The 19,379-nt window shown below is 47.7% G+C and overlaps 1 protein-coding gene and 1 long non-coding RNA gene across 7 annotated transcripts in view; one reads left to right on the top strand and one right to left on the bottom strand.

The window, feature by feature from the left end:
- LOC131834256 (uncharacterized) overlaps positions 1-5,766 on the bottom strand; it is a 41,884-nt gene extending 36,118 nt beyond the window's left edge. Inside the window, exon 1 of the long non-coding RNA XR_009354802.1 lies at positions 4,243-5,766. This is a non-coding gene — a long non-coding RNA (uncharacterized LOC131834256). The remainder of the gene's footprint in view (positions 1-4,242) is intronic.
- A 201-nt stretch (positions 5,767-5,967) lies between these two features.
- On the top strand, positions 5,968-19,058 carry KIFC1 (kinesin family member C1). 6 transcript variants are annotated; one of them, XM_059178652.1, is made up of 11 exons: positions 5,968-6,074; positions 10,826-10,966; positions 11,054-11,153; positions 12,119-12,172; positions 12,290-12,340; positions 12,546-12,943; positions 13,605-14,384; positions 15,063-15,353; positions 15,455-15,528; positions 15,656-15,731; positions 18,882-19,051. In XM_059178652.1, the coding sequence occupies exons 2-11, from the start codon at positions 10,940-10,942 to the stop codon at positions 18,924-18,926; spliced, it is 1,896 nt and encodes a 631-aa protein (XP_059034635.1). In that variant the 5' UTR covers positions 5,968-6,074; positions 10,826-10,939; the 3' UTR covers positions 18,927-19,051. The 6 variants fall into 6 exon arrangements, with proteins under 6 accessions (XP_059034635.1, XP_059034631.1, XP_059034632.1 ...); XM_059178648.1 differs by having other exon boundaries at positions 5,971-6,074; positions 10,829-10,966; positions 18,882-19,048; XM_059178649.1 differs by lacking the exon at positions 5,968-6,074 and adding an exon at positions 6,084-6,171 and having other exon boundaries at positions 10,829-10,966; positions 18,882-19,050.
- The last annotated feature ends 321 nt before the right edge of the window (positions 19,059-19,379 follow it).

The raw sequence follows: 19,379 nt of genomic DNA, 5'->3' as shown, positions 1-19,379 counted from the left end.
ATTTATTTGACAGAGAGAGATCACAAGTAGGCAGAGAGGCAGGCAGAGAGAGAGAGGAGGAAGCAGGCTTCCTGTCAAGCAAAGAGCCTGATGCGGGGCTCAATCTCATGACCTGAGCCAAAGGCAGAGGCTTTAACCCACTGAGCCACCCAGGCACCCCTCGGTTGTGTTTAATACCCAGTGCCCATCCCCCAGTTACCCCATTGCCCTCATCCACTGCTCCTCCAGCAACTCTGTTTGTTTCCTCAGTTTGTCTCCCTCACTGATTTCATCTTATTTTATTTTCCCCTCCCTTCCCCTATGAGTCTCTGTTTTGTTTCTTAAATTCCACATTTATCCCCCTTTTTAAAATGAAATGGAAACAACAACAACAAAAAATGAAATAGCAGTTACTCTTTGGCTAGAGACAGAGCCTACCTAAAACTGATTTTGAAAAAGCGTCTTCCCCTTGGCCAGATGTTGGTCTGTTGTAATCTGGAGTCCACCTTGACTCCTACTGTCTATACCTATAGCTTTGCTTGTACGTGTACCCAAGCTACACTGAAAGATCTCAGGTCACTGAAATTCTTTTCTTGTAACATTTTCCATTAGACATCACTGTCACTTGTAACTGATTTGAACTAAAGTTGAATTACGGTCTTTTAAAACTTATAATTTATTTTTATGCCTGTTACTGTGGAGTCTTCCAATGATATGGCCCTGTGTTTAAGGTCCATCTCTTTAGGGACGCCTGGGTGGCTCAGGGAGTTAAGTCTCTGCCCTCGGCTCAGGTCATGATCTCAGGGTCCTGGGACCTTGCCAATTTCATGATCTCAGGGATAGAGCCTGCATCTGGCTCTCTGATCAGTGGGGAGCCTGCTTCCCCGCCCCCACCCCCGACTGCCTCTCTGCCTGCTTGTGATCTCTCTGTCAAATAAATAAATAAAATCTTAAAAAAAAAAAAAGGTCCATCTCTTTAATTGGCTCTAAGTTCCCTGAGGTTGGGGCTATGTCAGTTTGGGCTCCAGGCTGAATCACTGGTAACAGGACACAGAAGATGCACTGTCCCAATACGTGTACTGTATGTAATATATACATGGTATTAGAATTATATGTAAACTAAATTTGCATCAGGTCATATAGTTTTGTCATCTTCTATTTAATAATCATCACCTGAGGAAGGGACGCCTGGCTGGCTCGGTAGAGCATGCAACTCTCGATCTCAGGTTTGCGACTTCAAGCCCCACATTGGGTATGGAGCATATTTAAAATTAAAAAAAAAAGGGGGGGGGATGCCTGGGTGGCTCTGTCGATTAAGTGTCTGACTTCAGCTCAGGTCATAATCCCAGGGTCCTGGGACCGAGTGTCACATCGGGCTCCTTGCTTGGCAGGAAGCCCACATCTCTCTCTGCCTGCTACTCTCCTTGTGTGAGCTCTTTCTCTCTCTTCCTCTCTGATAAATAAAATCTTTAAAAATGAAATAAAATTAAAATTTATTTATTTATAAAGATTTTATTTATTTGACAGAGAGATCACAAGTAGGCAGAGAGACGGGGGTGGGGCGGTGGGCAATGAGGGAGCAGGTTCCCTGCTGAGCAGAGAGCCAGATCCTAGGACTCTGGGATCATGACCTGAGCTGAAGGCAGAGGCTTAACGCACTGAGCCACCCAGGCGCCCTAAAATTAAATTTTAAAAATTAAAAAAATAATAATCATCCACTGGTAGAAATTTTGGTTGTTTGCAGCACTTTACTTTTCTAAGTTTTTGTACACATTTCTGATTATTTCCTTAAATTCTTAAATTGGAACATTACTTTATGAGGCATTGATGCTTTTGAGTTTCCTAAACTTCTAGGAAAGAAGTTCCTAGCACTAAGGTATTGGGGGTACCAATTTGACAAGGAAACATATTTCATTTTTCTTATTTTCTTTTCGTTATCTTATTGTGTAAGGTATTTGTATGGTTCAATGTAAAAATGTTCCCCCTGCCCTGGCACACTTTGAATTGCCTGGTCTTCACTTCCTGCTCAACCCAGACAATATGGGTTTTTTTCTCCCACTCCAAATACTTCTTTCCCTGGAGGACAAAAGGCAGATAGTGCACCTCAGACCTAATGATAGTTACATTCTTCTACCATGGGCTACTCAAATCTCCGTGCCTGAAGAAAGACCCGTAATTATCATTTGTCGATTTGGGGCAAGTGATCTAGAATAGGGCTCCTCCTCCTCTGTGTTTTCGGGAGGTGAGTGTGTAAGGGCCCCTGGAGAGCTCCTCGGCACCCTTTCCCCTACAGTCACCGCAGTGCTGGAATTCTCAGGGAAAAACTGGAGGTCTTCCTCTCCAGAATAGGCCACAAAACCAACTCTTCCCCATGACTTCCCGTGGAAATGAGTGGGTTTCCCCTCAGAGGACTGGTAGCTATCCATGCCTTGGATATACTACAAAATAACACCCTGGGATAAAGGGAGAACAATGTTAGGGGAAATCAACCACCTCTGGTTGGGTCCCCTCAGACCCACAGAACTAGACCTATCCTTTGGGACCTCAGTTCCTGGCCTGTCACATCTCCACTTCCGTCAGGATGGAAGCTGCTCTTTCCACTTGCTTACTTATCTCGCTGCTCATAGCCGAGAGGAGCTCTTCCTCTGGAAATCTCTCCTCAGGTCCTCATTTCTGAGAAAGGTGACCTGACAGCACTTGTCTTCCTTTTACCATATAGTAATATTTTATTGTCTGTTATCCCTTCACTCCCAAACTGGAAGCTCTGAGAAGAAAATGATTATGTTTGTCGTCATCAAAGCCTAGCACAGTACATGCCAAGAGTGGACACTTCAGAAATGTTGAATGAATTGTACTTGAAAACTGAAGGACTGATTAAAGCTTTTCATAATAGTTTTAAGAAATGAAATTCACCTTTAAAGTGTACAAATCAGTGCACAGTCACGGAATCGTCCAGTTGTCACCCTTCTCTGAGACCAAGGGGTCTGAGGATCAAGGTAGTGACAACCAATGCTGTGGGCGACAGTAACAGAGGCAGAATACCTGCAAGGGTTAAGGCCTAAGTAATACACCTTCCAGGAGAGTGAACATGAAAATTTGCTGGCGTAGGATAGGGGGTAAAGGGTGGACATCTTTCAGAAAATCCAGATAACTTTACTGTACACCTTGAAGTCTGTGGAGAGGTTTACAAAGGGCTGTGCAAGAAAGAAGGAACCTGCCAGACAAGCCAGAAAGAGAAGCGGGAGGAGGAAGGGATGAAGGTTTCAGGAATGTGATTTCCAAGCTAAAAAATCCTCTTCAGCTTGCAGGAGAAAATCTGAGGAGTGAAGGAACACCAAGGGCGGGCGGTCCCACTCAGCCTGCTGCCGCCATGAGCACATGGGTGAGACTCTACAAGGACTAGGCATGGAGAACTCTCATTGTCCCCTTTGGCCCAACACCAAGATGGTGGAGAGAACTGACATGTTTACAGTGTCAAGTCTTTCTGTGTAAGGACATAGTATGGCTTTCTATTAATTTAGATTTTTGTCAATATCGTTCAAAAAGCTTATCATTTTATCCATAAAGGCCTGCATACCTATTGTTAAATTTATTCTCAAGTACTTTATATTTTTGTTGCTATGGCAAATGGTATATTTTTATTAAAATGTTTATCACAACATAACAAAGTGCACAGATCAAGTGTACACCTTGACTTCATATATGTATATGTTCATGCTACCAAATGGCAAGCTATTTTTAAATATTTATTTATTTGTTTGTTTGATAGAGAAAGAAGGCATGTGTGTGGGGAGTGGGGCAGAGAGGGAGAGAGAAGCTTTCAAAAAGACTCCCCATTGAATGCAGGGCTAGTCCTCACAACCCTGAGATCATGACCTGAGCTGAAATCAAGAGTCACACCCTTAACTGACTGAGCCACCCAGGTGCCCCTCAAATGGCAAATATATATTTTTAAGATTTTATCTATTTGACAGACAGATCACAAGTAGGCAGACAGGCAGAGAGAGAGAGAGGAGGAAGTAGGCTCCTTGCTGAGCAGAGAGCCAGACAGATATGGGGCTAGATCCCAGGACCCTGAGATCATCACCTGAGTTGAAGGCAGAGGCTTTAACCCACTGAGCCACCCAGGCGCTCCAAATGGCAAATATTTTTTAAAAGTTACACTTGCTGATGGTTGCTGATGCTAGAAATGCAATAGATTTCGTATACTGATTTTTTTGCTATTTTGATTTTATACTCAGCAACCTTGCTAAATTCACTTACCAACTTTATCTCGATTTTCTTTTCGGGTTGCTACCCACAGAATTATATCATCCACAAATACTGATATTCTTGTTTTCCAATGCTTATATATTTGTTGCTGTTTGTTGGGCTGGCTAAACTCCTTGCATTGACTAGGGTTATTGAGAGCAAGCAGTCTTGGCTTGTTTCTCATATTAAGAGAAATGCTTTCAACATTCCACCATTATTATGATGTGTGCTGTAGGATTTTTGAGGATGTCCTTTATCAGTTTATGAGATGTTCTTTATCATCAGCAGATGTTGAGTATTTTGAGTAGTTTTTAATGCATCAATTGACATGAGTAAACTGTTTCCCCTTTAATGTACTTATGGGTCCATATTTCTCCTAGTCTAATATTTCATTATAACTCTGAGAAATGTCTTTTGCTGTATTTCTTCTCTGTTCTCCCTCTTCGCCCATCCCAGAAGTTGTTGGTCTTCTTGTTTCCTCCCTCACTCCTCTTCTCTCTCTTTCTCTCTCTTATTTTCAAGCTCCAACTTTTTGTAGGTTTCCCAATCTATCAAAGGTTGGGGGATGACCACCTGGTTTTCAGACACTGTGTCTCCCCACAGTCTGCTCCTTCCACAAGCAGGTTTCAATCCAAGCACTGGAGTAGAAGATATGTGGCTTAAATTCCAGTTCTGTCAATCTCCAAAAATGCACCAAGACAGATTCGCCCCTGCCTTTTAGTCTCATCCATAAAATCCCATCTCATCTGCAGGTTGGTTGGAAACTCCGACGACCAAATGCAGTAGAACCTCCCTGCAAATTACTCACAGGTAAGGGTTTGGTGACTTTGACACTAAGATTGTCAGAGGTAGTGTGAGGTAACCTACAGCTTGGATATTGAAGCTAATGGAACCTAGATCCACTCCCAGGCAGCAGTGTGACCTTGTGCTTGTTACTTTCTAAACCTTTCTAATCCTTCCTCCTTCGTCCAGCCTGCAGAAAAAAAGATGCAGAACACTCGACACATAGTAAGAGCTCAGTGAATTTAGCAGTTATTAAGAGATATAATGCACGTGCACACAGCCTGAAAAACATCAAATATTCCATAAATATAAGCCATATGCCATCGGTGGGTTCGAGGCTCCGAAGGCCCGAAGTCAGCTCCCCAGCACCAGTATCAGAGCCCAGGTACCTAGTAGGTAGGGTGATGAAGGGGGACTGCAGAGAAAACTCCTCTGAGCCTCGAATCCCAACTGCCGGGCTTCCAGGAGCACCAGGCTGTAACTAAGCTCCCTAAGTTTGGTGGGAAAAAAAAAAAATGCCAAAATGACTGGGGAAGGAGCAGCTGCGGCCACTCTCACATTCGCGGGAGGGCTCTTACTCTCGCTTTCTGGGAGCTTTCTCAGGAGTTTAAACCCGCAGAAACGCTCCGCACCACCAACCGCAATCACGACGAACCAGTCGAGAGTAACAAGCGCGCTCCCGGATGCAGTCGCTAGGCGGGGCTCGTCGCGTCCCGCCCCCGAACCGCGTCCCCGTTTGCGCACGCGTGATTCCTTTCCTCTAGCGCTCCGGCCCCCACACCAGCTAAGTTCGTGCGGCGCGTTCCAGGCACTTTTTTGACGCAAGGTGCGGCAGCTCGGAGCCGAGCGGAAGTGCGGCGCGACTACTGCTACAGGAGGGGAGGGTGATGGAGGTGGAAGCGAAGCCGGAAGTGTGACTAACCAGCTCGTCGCCCCGACGCCCGCGAAGCAGGAAGGAGAAGGAGCCCGCCTGGGCGGGTGTGGCCTCGGGAGGCGGAGGGCGCTGCGATTGGCCCTCGGCTGTGGCGACGGCGACGATTGGCCCTTGCGTGCGGAGGGAGGTGAGAAGGGTGGCGGCGGTTGGAATTCAAAAGTGGCGGGTGTGGCATCGGGATAGCCACCGGAGTCCGGAGCGCGCGTGCTTTGTGTCGCGAGCAGGTGAGAGAACGCGGGTGCCAGGAGCCCCGGCGCCGTGTCCTCTTCCATTGTGCTCTCCTGGAGCGTGTGGCACGGAACTGGACATGGAGCCGCAGGTGAGTAGAAGCCGCGTTGGGTCTCCTGCCCCCGATGCTGACGAGCCTCCTCGGCTCCCGGCCCGCCTTGGTCCTGCCTGTTTGGAGGGCGAAAGTCCGTGCGTCCCCGCACAGTGGATAGGACGGACGGAGAGGGCGGGAAGCAGCCCCAGGAAGTAGGAATGCATGACAGCCCGTCCTCCCCTCATTTCAGGGAGCCCCATACACCCTTCCACACTTTCATGTCTCTAGGATTTCCCATTTCGGATTCTCAGGCCTGCCTGGCTCCTACCTACTTCTCGGTTCCTACCCACGATTGCAGTGTGTGATTGAGAAAGGAGAGATCTGAGATTCCATCTGCCGCTGGGGAAATGGTACCTGAGGCCAAATCCCCGCTGAGGATCTTTCCAGTCCCCTCTCCTTGCTGTCGCTTTGGAGTGCTGGAAGGGATAGAGGGATTGGGATAATCTGAACGGAAGGACTCCTCATTCTCTCTCCTTCTCCAGGTTTTACAGAGATCTCTGCCCCCTGAGACTGGTTTGACTTAGTTTCTTCTCTTATCAGCGACCTACTGTGCCCCACAACCATCTGCAGCCTCCCCTCCCCAGTGGAGAGAGATGTGTGACAGCGAGAGTGTATTGACTTTTGGTGCCAGAAAAAGGCTCCTGTCTGGATTCTCTGTTTATTATTTACTATCAGATTTACCCAAAACAAGTTTCAACCTGAAGAGATGTTCTTTGTATTCTGACAGCTGAAGAGCAGAGCAGTATGATTGTAACATGTAAAATAATGGAAGCCTTCTCATGTTTACTGAGTACCTACTGTGTGCCAAGCACAGTTGTAGATACTTGGGATGCAACGATAAACAAGACTAATCCCTGTCATCTCTCTAGATGCCATTCTATGAGAAGCTGCCATTCTGTGGGGAGATGGGAAATGTGTCATGTTAAATAACTCTATTCTTGGTGCATATTTCTGCAGGCAGCAGGAAAAATAATGTCACCTCCTTTTTTTCCCCCTCCCTTTTTATTTGCATAGAAGCCTGTGGTCTGACTATATCACAGTTTAAGTGTTCCCCCACTGGTGGACTCTAGTTTCATTCCTTTAAAAACATATTGAGTCATGCCATATAGCAGACATTGTACTAGTTATATAGTTGTGAACAAAACAGATATGTTCTTATGCTCACAATCTAATGTAAGGAAAGACAATAAACCAATAAACTAAAATTTAAAACACCAGGGCATCAAATTGTTCCAGAGTTTTCTCTATAGGGATGCACTGTAAACATCCTTGAGTATATCTCATGGTATCTGGAATCTCTTCATGTTGTTTCTTACAACTTCATGTGAATCTGCAATGAGTTTTAAATGAAAAGTTTAATTAGGAAACAAGAATAGGGGCGCCTAGGTGGCTCGATCCATTAAATGACCCACTCTTCGTTTCGGCTCAGGTCATGATCTCATGGGTCATGAGATCAAACCCCATGTAGGGCTCTGCACTCAGTGGGGAGTCTGCTTGAAGATTTTCTTCCTCTGCCCCTCCCCCTACTCAAGTGCACTCTCTGTCTCTCCAGTAATTTTTTTTTTAAAGATTTTATTGACTTATTTGACAGCACACAAGTAGGAGAGAGCAGCAAAGGGAGAGAGAGAAAAGCAGGCTTCCGTTGAGGAGGGAGGAGCCCAATGTGGGGCTCGATCCCAAGACTCCGGGATTGTGACCCCAGCCGAAGGCAGATGCTCAACTGACTGAGCCATTTAGGAGCCCCAAATAAATTAAAAAAAAAAAAAGAAAAACCAGCCCTTCCTCCTGTTCTCTTGGTTGTTGGAAATGTGGCAGGCATCATTGGAATCAGCCTGGACTCCTCCATCTCCCTCACTGCCTGCCCTCTACCTATCCTCACCACCTCACCAGGCCAGCTCCTAGTTAGATCAATACTTGGTTTCCAGTAATCCAGCCCTCTCTCAAATGGATTTTTACTTAGCCCTCAAGCTCCTAAAACAGCCCCTCTCGGCTGAGTTCCATGAAAATTAAGCTCTATGCATCTTTTATATCTAATGAATTAACTTCTCTCTTATGCTTCTAGAATGGCAAGAGGTGTATACATCTTTGGGAGAATTGAGAAAGTGGATCATTTTTTGAAGAGCTTAATTTTCTGGTACTCTAGTTTGGAAAGAATACTCTATAAATTTACTTCTGGGAGAGCAGGGATTTTGTTCATTACTCTCACCCCAGCTTCTAGAACAGTGTCTGGTACAGAGCAGTCTTGCAACAAATCTTAGTGCAACAAATCCTTGTTGGATGAAGGAAGAAAGGAATGATACATTCTTTCTGCCTGTCATACCCCTCATCTACTTCCATTCATTCCTTATGTTGCTATTTTGGTATAAATCTAGTCTTACTATTCTGAAAAAATCATCAAGGTCCCTCTTGCCTTCAGTAAATGCTAGATTCTTCATGGCATGCTGACTTCCACAATCCCTTCCCTTCATCTCCCCACTTCCCATGCATACTCCATGTGTCAGCTAAACCGAACGACTTGACATTCCTTGCGTGCATCCCTCCTTGCTTTCTGCCTGGGATGCTCTTCCTTGGCCCAAGCTCCTTGGCTAACTCTTTTTCATCTTCAAGGTTTTGCCTTAAAAGACCTTTTAGAAGTATTTTCTGTCACTCTCCCCTCTGAACTACGTGCTCAACCCCTCCTCTGGGCACTTTTTATGGTAGCTGTCAGTAAAGTTTTAATAATCTCTTTAAATGCTTCTCTTCCCCATTTTTTCATGAGTATTTTGGAGGCAGGGATCACATCTATTACTCCCCAACCCAGATCATTTTCTGGCACATAACAGGGCACTAAGTAAATATTGAATGAATGAAGTAAGCCAGACACTGGCCTTGGAATTAAAAGTTAACTATAGTGAAGATCAGAAGTTGAACAATCTACATAGTGCTGTCCTGATGGTGGGATCAGAGATGGTTTTAGCACTGAGAAGTTCTGTGTCCTCAGAAACCTGTTAGTCCTGTGCAATCTAGAATGGTTGTTCACCCTAGACAGGAGTAGCCATGAAATGGACATAATCTCCAGGCACCAAATTGAGGTGTAGGAGCGGGTCTGTCTTTCCCAATGCCCTCCCCCACCCCCGACACACACCTCCACTTTGGTGATCTCCATACTGGGTCATGCTGCTTCTTAGTCTTCTCTATGTAAGTCAGCTTACTTACAACTCATTATTTTTTATAAGTAGGCTCTTTTGTATATTTTTCCTGTGCCTGATCAAAAACTGTTATCTGGTTTTCCACATAAACGAGACTAAAGCCTAAACTCCCCCTTAGCCTGGCATCAAAGTCCTATGGGTCAATATAGTCCAGCAGTTAAACACATGGCCTCCAGAACCAGACTGTCTGGATTCTAACTGTGGCTCTGCCTTTTACTCACTGATGACCTTAGACAAGCTATTCTACCTCTCAGTGCTTTCCTTCCCTCATCTGCAAAATGAGGCTAATAATAGCTCCTCCTCAGTGGGCTGCTGTATGGATTAAGTTGATACAGAGGAAGCATTTAAAACAAATTCTAAAATGTTACCCACTTGAAGCGCCTGGGTGGCTCAGTCGGTTGAGCATCAGACTCTTAATTTCAGCTTAGGTCATGATCTCAGGGTCATGAGATTGAGCCCCACATGGGGCTCGGACTGGGTGTAGAACCTGTGTAAACTCTCTCTCTCTCCCTCTCTAAAAATAATTTAAAAAAAAAGTAAAATATTACTTGCTCCTCCCATCTAGTCTTTAGCCTTATGGGTCATCCGCTCTCTCTTAGTTATGATTCTCCATTGCAGCTGAAAGAGCCTGTTGGTTTCCCAGCCATTATCATGTGTGTGTTTGAGGTTTTGCCATCTGAAAAAAGTGTCCATTTCTCTGTGCTTGTTTATGTATTTATTTAAGGTTTTTATTTATTTATTTGACAGATACAGCGAGAGAGGAAACACAAGCAGGGGGAGTGGGAGAGAGAGAAGCAGGCTTCCTGCTGAGCTGGGGGCCCAAGGCGGGACTCAATCCCAGGACCCTGGGATCATGACTCGAGCTAAAGGCAGACATTCAATGACTGAGCCACCCAGGCACCCCATCTCTGTGCTTGTTTAAGTACTACACTTGGGGTGCCTGAGTGGCTGAGTCAGTTAAGTGTCTGCCTTTGTTATGATCCCAGGGTTCTGGGATTGAGCCTGGTATTAGGCTCCTTCCTCAGCGGGGAGCCTGCTTCCCCCACTCCCTCTGTCTGCCACTCTCCCTCATGTACATGCACTCTCTGTCAAATAAATATTTTTTAAAAAAATAAGTACTACCCTTAAAGTTAGCTGAAGTCCAGCATCTGTCCAACTTTTTCCTTAGAGCTTTCTCCCACTTTTGCATTATGTCCCGCTTCTCTCTGTGCCTTTTCACTGGCACATGATTTGTTGGCCTCGGTTTGTGCACAAGAGGTCCTTAGTCAGTGCTTGTTGGTGGTTGAGAATTAGGCTAGGGGACCAAAGAAGGGAGTTCTTGGGACATTTGGACTCTAGGGTGTGTCTGAAGAGTCTCTCTTTTCTCAGCAGAGGTCCCCCTTGTTGGAAGTGAGGGGGAACGTAGAGCTGAAGAGGCCCCTGGTCAAGGCTCCTTCTCGCCTGCCTCTCCCGGGAACCAGGTTTAAGAGGGGACCTGACCGGATGGAGGATGCCTTGGAGCCAGAGAAGGTGAGCTGGGTGTGGAAAAGCTTTGAGTGTGTGTGTGTCTAACCCAATCAGGGAGAGTAAATGGACCCCATTCTTGTCTGTCTCCAGAAAAGGACACGAGGACTGGACACAGTGACCAAAATTGCCACGTCACACCCCAGACCACCAGCCCTCACTGTGAGGCCACAGACACAAAGCCAGACCACAGGTGGGTTCTAGCAGTTGGCAGAAACCAAGGGCATAGAAGTCCAGTGCTCTTCAGATCTCTTATTTCTTGTCTTCCAATTTTAGCTTATTTTGAATAGGTCATAGGTCTCACTTGTTTCAAAATTCCAAAGACACAAGGCGTACCTGGGTAGCTCAGTGGGTTAAGCATCTGACTCTTGATTTTGCCTCAAGTCATGATCTTAGGATCATGAGATGGAACCCCAAATCAGGCTTTACTATGGTGTGGAGCCCCCTTGGGATTCTCTCTCCCTCTCCTTCTGCAACACCCCCCACCTCCAAATTCCAAAAGTACAGTCATTACACAGTGGAAAGTCTCCCTCCTACCCCTGTCCCCCAGCCACTCAGTTCCCCTCCCCAGGAGCATTCTGCGGATGTTCTATCCCTTCCACCGCGTTGTGTGGGCGTTCAAGCAAATCTGGACATGTTCTCCAATATTTTTTTAATATATATAAATGGTAATGCACTTGAGACATGGCTCTGCCCCCTGCTCTTTTTGCTTATCTTGGTGTCCTTTTTTTTTTTTTTTTTTTTTTAAGATTTTGTTTATGTATTTGAGAGAGAGAGACAGAGAGTGTGAGTGAGAGAAGAGTGAGCAGCAGTGGGGGGGCAGGAAGGGCAAAGGGAGAGAGAGAAGCAGGTTTCCCTCTGAGCTGGTAGCCCGATGTAGAGCTCCATGTGGGGCTGGAGCCCAGGACCCTGGGAATATGACATGAGCTGAAGGCAGATGCTTAACTGACTGAGCCACTCAGGTGCCCCTTTCTTCGTGTCTCGAGTAATATCTGCCCTGGGAAAGATATCTTCAGAAGCTGGCCAGTCTTCAGGGAAGAGGGAAGTTATCTTATTTCTAATCCTCAGAAAAAAGCAACTTCTCTGCACCTGGCCCAGCCAGAGTTCATGTCCCCCTGAGACTGATTGTCTACTTTGTTCTCTCCCATCTCCCAATAGCTCCCAAAGTTCCCAAGAAGACAGGACCCCGCTGTTCCACAGCTATAGGCACAGGTAATAGTTCTTCAGAGCTGGGGTTGAGGGGAGATCTGGGGTATATGTAAAGGGAGATGATGGAGGGAGAAGGACAGTGGTGCTGTGATTCCTTAAGTTAACTCCCCGATTCTCTAGTGTTGAAGAAACAGAAACCAGACCCTGCCGTTCCTGCCCAGAAGCCTGGAGGTAGGTGCTAAGCATAACCACTGGGTGAGAAGCTGGGATAGGGAAGAGAGGAGGTGGTGAGCATCCAAAAAAATTCATTTGGGTCCTTACCTGTCTGGAGGGCAAAGAGGTGTTGCAGCAGGTGTGGAGGCCTTAAAGGCTGGGAGGGAGGAGAGATGGAAAGCCACGGCCTCCCTGACCTTTTTCCTTTCTGTGCCCATCTTAGCAGCTGCCCCTCCCACGCTGGGAGGGAAGAAACCCACCAAACGTCCAGCCTGGGACTTAAAGGGTCAGTTATGTGACCTAAATGCCGAGCTGAAGTGCTGCCGGGAGAGGACTCAGACACTGAACCAGGAGAACCAGCAACTGCAGGACCAGCTCAAGGAGGCCCAGCAACAGGCCAGGGTCCTGGGGGCAGAGTGCAGGACACTGGAAGGGGAGTTGGCCAGGGTGCAAGCCCAGGCTGAGCAGGGCCAGCAGGAGCTGGGGAACCTCAGGGCCCGTGTCCTGGAGCTGGAAGAGCAGCTGGGCACACAGCAGGGCTTGGTGCAAGAGCTCCAGAAAGAACAAGTGGGATTACAGGAGGAGCGAAGGGGACTGGCTGCCCGGCTGGAGGAGCAGGAGGTAAGGGCCACCTTCTCACCAAACGCCAACTCTCCTTTCTGGGTTACCCTGAAGTCACTTTGGGCTTGGAGTACCTGGCCACCTCTTTCCAGCAGTATTCCTCTGTCCTTCTCCACCCCTGCCCACTTCTCTGACTATATTTTGCCTTCAGCCCCACTTCTCCCTACCCTGACTGTTTTCGTAGCAAGCCCCCTCCCCATCTGTGTCTCCCCTAGTCCTTCATCTCCTCCTCTGTCTCTTTGTTTGCTGATCAGAAACCCCCACAGTGTTTTCTCTTCCTCTTCTCATGTCTGTTTGCCTACTTGGTGAACACCAAATAGATGGAATTACTTGCAGTTTCTCAAATGATTCAATCTTCTCTTCAGGACGTGCGAGTGTACATCCCTCTTTGTGGAAAATTCTTCCTGTTCTCCGTCTTTTCTTTGGTTTATTCTGATACTCTTAGGCATCAGCTTAACTACCATTGTCCCTGTGACCCTTTTGGGGATCCCGTAACACTCCCTAATCTGATACCATGATTCCTACTTTTCTTACCTCTTTCCCTAGCAGACTGTGAAGTCCTTGGGGACAGGGACCACCCTGGCTCCACCCCCCGCCTCATCATTACTTATCCTTATGCTTCGCTATGTCTCACCCTCTGTGTCCATTCCGTTCTGGACAGAGGAGGCTGCAGGCGTCGGAAGTGGCTCTGTCGGGCAGCCAAGCGGAGGTGGCATCTCTGCGACAGGAGGCTGCCACCCAGGCGACCTTACTGGTGGCACAAGGAGAACGTCTCCATGGGCTAGAGATGGAGCGCCGGCGACTGCACAACCAGCTGCAGGAACTCAAAGGCAATATCCGTGTGTTCTGCCGGGTGCGCCCTGTCCTTCCGGGGGAGCCCACCCCATCCCCGGGCTTCCTCCTGTTTCCCTCTGGCCCCGGTGGGTCCTCGGATACTCCAACCCGCCTCAGCGTCTCCCGGTCTGACGAGCGTCGTGGGACCCTGAGTGGGACGCCAGCCCCCACCACCCGCCACGACTTCTCCTTTGACCGGGTTTTTCCACCCGGGAGCGGGCAGGACCAAGTGTTTGAGGAGATCGCCATGCTTGTCCAGTCAGCCCTGGATGGCTACCCAGTATGCATCTTTGCCTACGGCCAGACAGGCAGTGGCAAGACCTTCACCATGGAGGGCGGGCCTGGGGGAGACCCCCAGGTGGAGGGCCTGATCCCTCGGGCCCTGCGGCACCTTTTCTCCGTGGCCCAGGAGCTGGGCGGCCAGGGCTGGACCTACAGCTTTGTGGCAAGCTACGTAGAGATCTACAATGAGACTGTCCGAGACCTGCTGGCCACGGGGACCCGGAAGGGCCAGGGCAGTGAGTGTGAGATTCGCCGGGCAGGGCCGGGGAGTGAGGAACTTACTGTCACCAATGCCCGATATGTTCCTGTCTCCTGTGAGAAAGAGGTAAGCCCCAAAGGGCACTGGGACTGGAGAAGTGGGGAGGAGTGTTCAGGGTGGCCCAGGATACAGGTGGAAGGGGGAGGGGACAGGAGAGAGTGGAAGGGTGGGCGAAGAAGAGTAGGTCTTGTAGGTGGGTCGACACATCAGTTCTGGCCAGTAGGCTGTAAGGTCAATCTGTCTGCCTTAGGGAACAAGGGGGTGGAGTGACGCACCTGCCAAGGGCTTCCTGGCCCCTGCCGAGGGCTTCCTGGCCCCTTCCGGCTGCCTCTCAGGTCCCATTTCCTGCTGCTACTCTTGCTCAGCTCACTCTAGCCATGCTGGCCTCCTGGCTGTTCCCCAGCCATCTCATCAACAGTCTCCTATTGGGGCCTTTGCCTGAATGTTCCTCTCCTCCAGTGGCTTGCCCCCCTCACTGCCTTCATAGTTTAAGGCACTGAAGCTGTCCCTGGCCATCCTGTCGAAAATTGCAACCCTCACCTTACCTTCACACTCCTTACTGTTCTGTCTCCCTCCTCAGTACTCATAGCCATAGCCATAGTACGTTATACTGCGTCATTCTGTCTCTTCACTGGCTAGAAAGAAATCTTCAAGAGGGCAGGCGCTGACTCTGGTTCATTGCTACCAACATAGCTGTATGCTGACCCCCTGCTTGCTTTTGCCCCTTGCTGCTCCTATCCCCAGGTGGAGGCCCTGCTCCAGCTGGCCCGCCAGAACCGGGCAGTGGCCCGCACGTCCCAAAACGAGCGATCATCACGTAGTCACAGTGTGTTCCAGCTACAGATCTCTGGGGAGCATGCTGGACGAGGCCTGCAGTGTGCGGCTCCCCTCAGCCTTGTGGACCTGGCTGGGAGTGAGCGGTTAGACCCTGGCTTAGCCCTTGGCCCTGGGGAACGGGAACGCCTTCGGGAAACACAAGCCATTAACAGCAGCCTATCCACCCTGGGGCTGGTCATCATGGCCTTGAGTAACAAGGTGGGAATGGGGATGGGGGGCCGGTAGGACCTGGGGTAAATTGAGACTGCTCATGCCTAACCCTGTCCTATCCTAATCACCTGTCTCCCTCAACCCTCTAGGAGTCCCACGTTCCTTACCGGAACAGCAAGCTCACCTACCTGCTGCAGAACTCTCTGGGTGGCAGTGCTAAGATGTGAGTGAAAGGGACAGATAGAGCAGTTGGGTGGAGACTGCGAGGCTGGGGTCAGGGGCGGGAAAGAGGCAACAGTGTCCACCCAGCCACTGATGCTGGGGTTTGGCCCCCTCTCCTCTCTCCACAGGCTCATGTTCGTGAACATTTCCCCCCTAGAAGAGAACGTCTCTGAGTCCCTCAACTCCCTACGCTTTGCCTCCAAGGTGCAGTTACCACCAAGCCCAGGCACCGTTAGGACACCTGGGTGGTTGTAGATGTCTTTATTCTGACCCTTTAGGAGCCCATTCAGCCCTTCAGGCCAAGGGCACATTCATCTGGAAAGGATTGCCAGGCATCTGGGGCGCCACCTCTCTAGATCCATTTTTAGCTATTGGGTCTTGAGGTTTTTTAATTTTTAAAAATAGGTAGTTAAAGAGGTAAAAAATGAAGTTTTACCACTACCCCTGTGCTTCCCATTCCCCCCACCAGTCCTGGTAGAGGTAGTCGTTTTTAACATTTAACATTTTACTTTTTTTTCGGTGTTTCTTCTTGCAAATAGAAACAATATGCATGTGCTTATTCCCTCCTTATACGGAAGCCGTCTCTCTCTCTCTTTTCATATATGTATGTTGTTCTGTACTGTGTTCTGCTTAACAAGACAGCCCTGAGATTACTCCCCACCAGCACACAGAGATCGTCCATTATTTTTATGTCAACCTGGGACTGCACTCTGTGGCTGCACCAAAGTTTATCCACCAGTTCCCTCTACTGGACACTTGGATTGCTTCCACCCTTTTTTCTATTATAAACAAGACCAAGTTAACTAACCTTGTCCATACACGTCATTTTGTATTTGTGTAGTTCCATCTAAGTAGGAAAGCTTCTTAGCAGTGGGATCGCTGGATCAGAAGAGACTTAGTTGCAGGTTCCTGGGTGGCTCAGTCAGTTCAGTGTCCATCTCTCAATTTCAATTCAGGTCATGATCTCAGTGTTGTGAGGTCAAGCCCCATGTTGCATGGAGCCCACTTAAGATTCTGTCCCTCCCCCTCTGCCCCCCTGCCCTGTGCATGCACACAGTCTCTCTCTCAAAAAAAGAGAGAGGGGCACATGGGTGGCTCAGTTGCTTAAGCGTCTGCCTTTGGCTCGGGTCATGATCCCAGGGTCCTGGGATTGAACCCTGCACTGGGCTCCCTGTTCCTCGAGGAGTCTACTTCTCCCTCTCCAACAGCTGTTTTGCCTCTCCCTCTACTTGTGCTCTCTCTCTCTCTCTCTCTCTCTCTGTCAAATAAATAAATAAAATCTTAAAAAAGAGAGAAAGAGAGAGACTTAGATGTTTTTCAGAGCATTCCAAGTAGTATGAAGTCAGGCTCCAAAACCCACTTAAACATTAAGTGGAGGGAAGGCATGCCCTGAATTCTCTAGGAGACTAATGCTTCTGCCACTACAGTTTCTTTACTCTCTGTCTCTGGAGGATAATTTTTCCCTCTGACTACTCCTTTCTTGAGGGTATAGCCCTTTGGTGGGTTCTGGCTTTATTCAGCATCTCTGGTCAGGTGTGCCCTTCTGCTGTACCTACGCTTCCCCGCAGTGAGCATCTGTTGCTGCCAAGGAAGTAGTCTGTTCCCTTGGTACCTTGCCCTGGGCTTCTGTTTTCATCAGGATTCCCCTGGCTATCTTGCAAGTTCAATTATATCAACATCATTAACAGCCAACAGCATAAACTCTTTAGTATCCTAAAGTTATTGCGTTATTAAATTTCTCCTGATTGTCTCAGAAATGTCTTGAATATATTAGGCTTGTCCCAATCCGGCTCAAAGCAAGGGGCACCCATTCATCTTGTCGAAATGTCTTACATTTCTTTTAATCCGTAATAATCTCACCTCTTTTATGGTATTTATTTGTTGAAGAAATAGGGTCATTTATCCTGCAGAATATACCATATTCTGGATTTTGGCTGGTTGCTTCCTCCTTCTTCCAAACTTTTTGTTATCTAGTCGATTTAAGGGCTTGATCAGATTAGAATCAGGCTTATATATCTTGACAAGAAAACTTAGTACCGTATACTTTCTATTGCATCAGGAGGCACCTAATATCCAATTGTTTTACATTTAATGAAATAAAAATCAAATCACGGGATTTGGGTGTTACCAGCTTGTTACCATTTGAAAACTCCCTATTGAGTTAGTGATTTCACTTAGTGATTTTATAGAACAATGATCACACCTACATGTATTATTTCATTAGGGAGCTTAATTTTCTCTAACTTTACATTTATTAGTCTTGTCTCTTTTATAAAGAACTTTCCCTTGCCGTGTATTTGGTTACTCTGAAATCCAGTCTGTATAGGAAAAGCAAGGTAAATGCTAGATTGTTTATCAATTTTCAGTCTTAGAAGTTGGTATTTTGGCAGCTTCCAAAGGTGACCAAGTGAGTTTTTATCTGGGGGTTGTTACTTTACAGATGTTATGGATTTGATATATATCCTTTGTAGTCATTATTCTTTCTGATGCTCAAATTGCCCCATCTTTGGCCAGTGGGAGCTGTTTTTGGTTGGCTCCTGTGTCCTTTAGACAGGACTCAGTAGTCTTTTTTTTTTTTTTTAATTTCTTTTCAGCGTAACAGTATTCATTGTTTTTGCACCACACCCAGTACTCCATGCAATCCGTGCCCTCTCTAATACCCACCACCTAGTTCCCCCAACCTCCCACCCCCCGCCCCTTCAAAACCCTCAGATTGTTTTTCAGAGTCTATAGTCTCTCATGGCTCACTTCCCCTTCCAATTACCCTCAACTCCCTTCTCCTCTCCATCTCCCCTTGTCCTCCATGCTATTTGTTATGCTCCACAAATAAGTGAAACCATGTAATTGACTCTCTCTGCTTGATTTATTTCACTCAGCATAATCTCTTCCAGTCCCGTCCATGTTGCTACAAAAGTTGGGTATTCATCCCCCAGTAGTCTTTTTTTTCTAGATTGATCTTGTACATATCCTGCCTAGACTTGGGAGCATTTATGTTCCAAGGAGACTTAGTTCTTAAATGAGTATTATTCATGTTTTGTCTAACTTATTCACCGGTAAGTGGTGGGAGAGCCTGGGGTCTCTGGGCTACGGTAATGGATACTCCATCTCTCTCTGCTCCTGTGTGTGACTTCTATCCCTTCTCAAGCAGGCCTCTTCACCTCCTCCAGACCTGGTGTGGTTAGTGGGCATAGACCTAACCTTACCTGAGACCAGCCTGAACCTGCCTTTAGAGCCCTTGTTTCAGTATTTTCTGAGGGCAGCCCCAATATTGGGAGTGGGAGACAATCTTGGAGAAAACCGTTATTTTGGTTATTCAGAAAACCTTTTTATCCTGTCTAAACCCTCTGCCCGCAGGTGAACCAGTGTGTTATTGGTACGGCCCAGGCCAACAGGAAATGAAGACAGATCCAGATCCTACATGTGTGTTTCGGGGTGGGGTGGGACGGCTGAGGGATGCTTTGTTGGGGGGGAGGGGCTCTGTGTGACCTGGGTCTATCAAATAAAGAACAGTTTTTTGTTGTTTTTTTTTCTTTAAATAAAGGTTTTATTAGCGATGGCCCATATCTGTAAAAATGGAAACTATGGATCTACTCTGCCAAGTATTTGTTTTTTGCAGAGCAAGGGCTTCACCTTTTCTCCCTATGAGGCCATCTCCTGGAATCTCGCCCAAGCCTCCCATACCACCCCCGCCCCCCAGTTGTCTTCCTCAAGGAGATGTGCCGCAGGCCACCCAGCCCCACTCGGGAGCGCTCCTCTCGTGGGTGTGGGAGAGTGGGGTGTGGAAGGGTGGGAACCCGAGCCCAGGGGCGGGGCCGGCGCGCCCTCCCACAAACTGCCGGCTCTTCCTCCCGC

The sequence above is a fragment of the Mustela lutreola genome, chromosome 6 (genome assembly GCF_030435805.1).
Source record: "Mustela lutreola isolate mMusLut2 chromosome 6, mMusLut2.pri, whole genome shotgun sequence".
NCBI classification, from domain to species: Eukaryota; Metazoa; Chordata; class Mammalia; order Carnivora; family Mustelidae; genus Mustela; species Mustela lutreola.
The sequence above is the reverse complement of the archived record's forward strand: the minus strand, read 5'-3'. Positions and strand labels throughout refer to the sequence as shown.

Bases quoted from the DNA above. Each gene is read 5' to 3' on its own strand.
- KIFC1 (XM_059178651.1), top strand. The intron at 15,529-15,655 runs GTGAGTGAAAGG...CTCTCTCCACAG, and splicing joins CTGGGTGGCAGTGCTAAGAT to GCTCATGTTCGTGAACATTT. The intron at 15,732-18,881 runs GTGCAGTTACCA...CTCTGCCCGCAG, and splicing joins CCCTACGCTTTGCCTCCAAG to GTGAACCAGTGTGTTATTGG.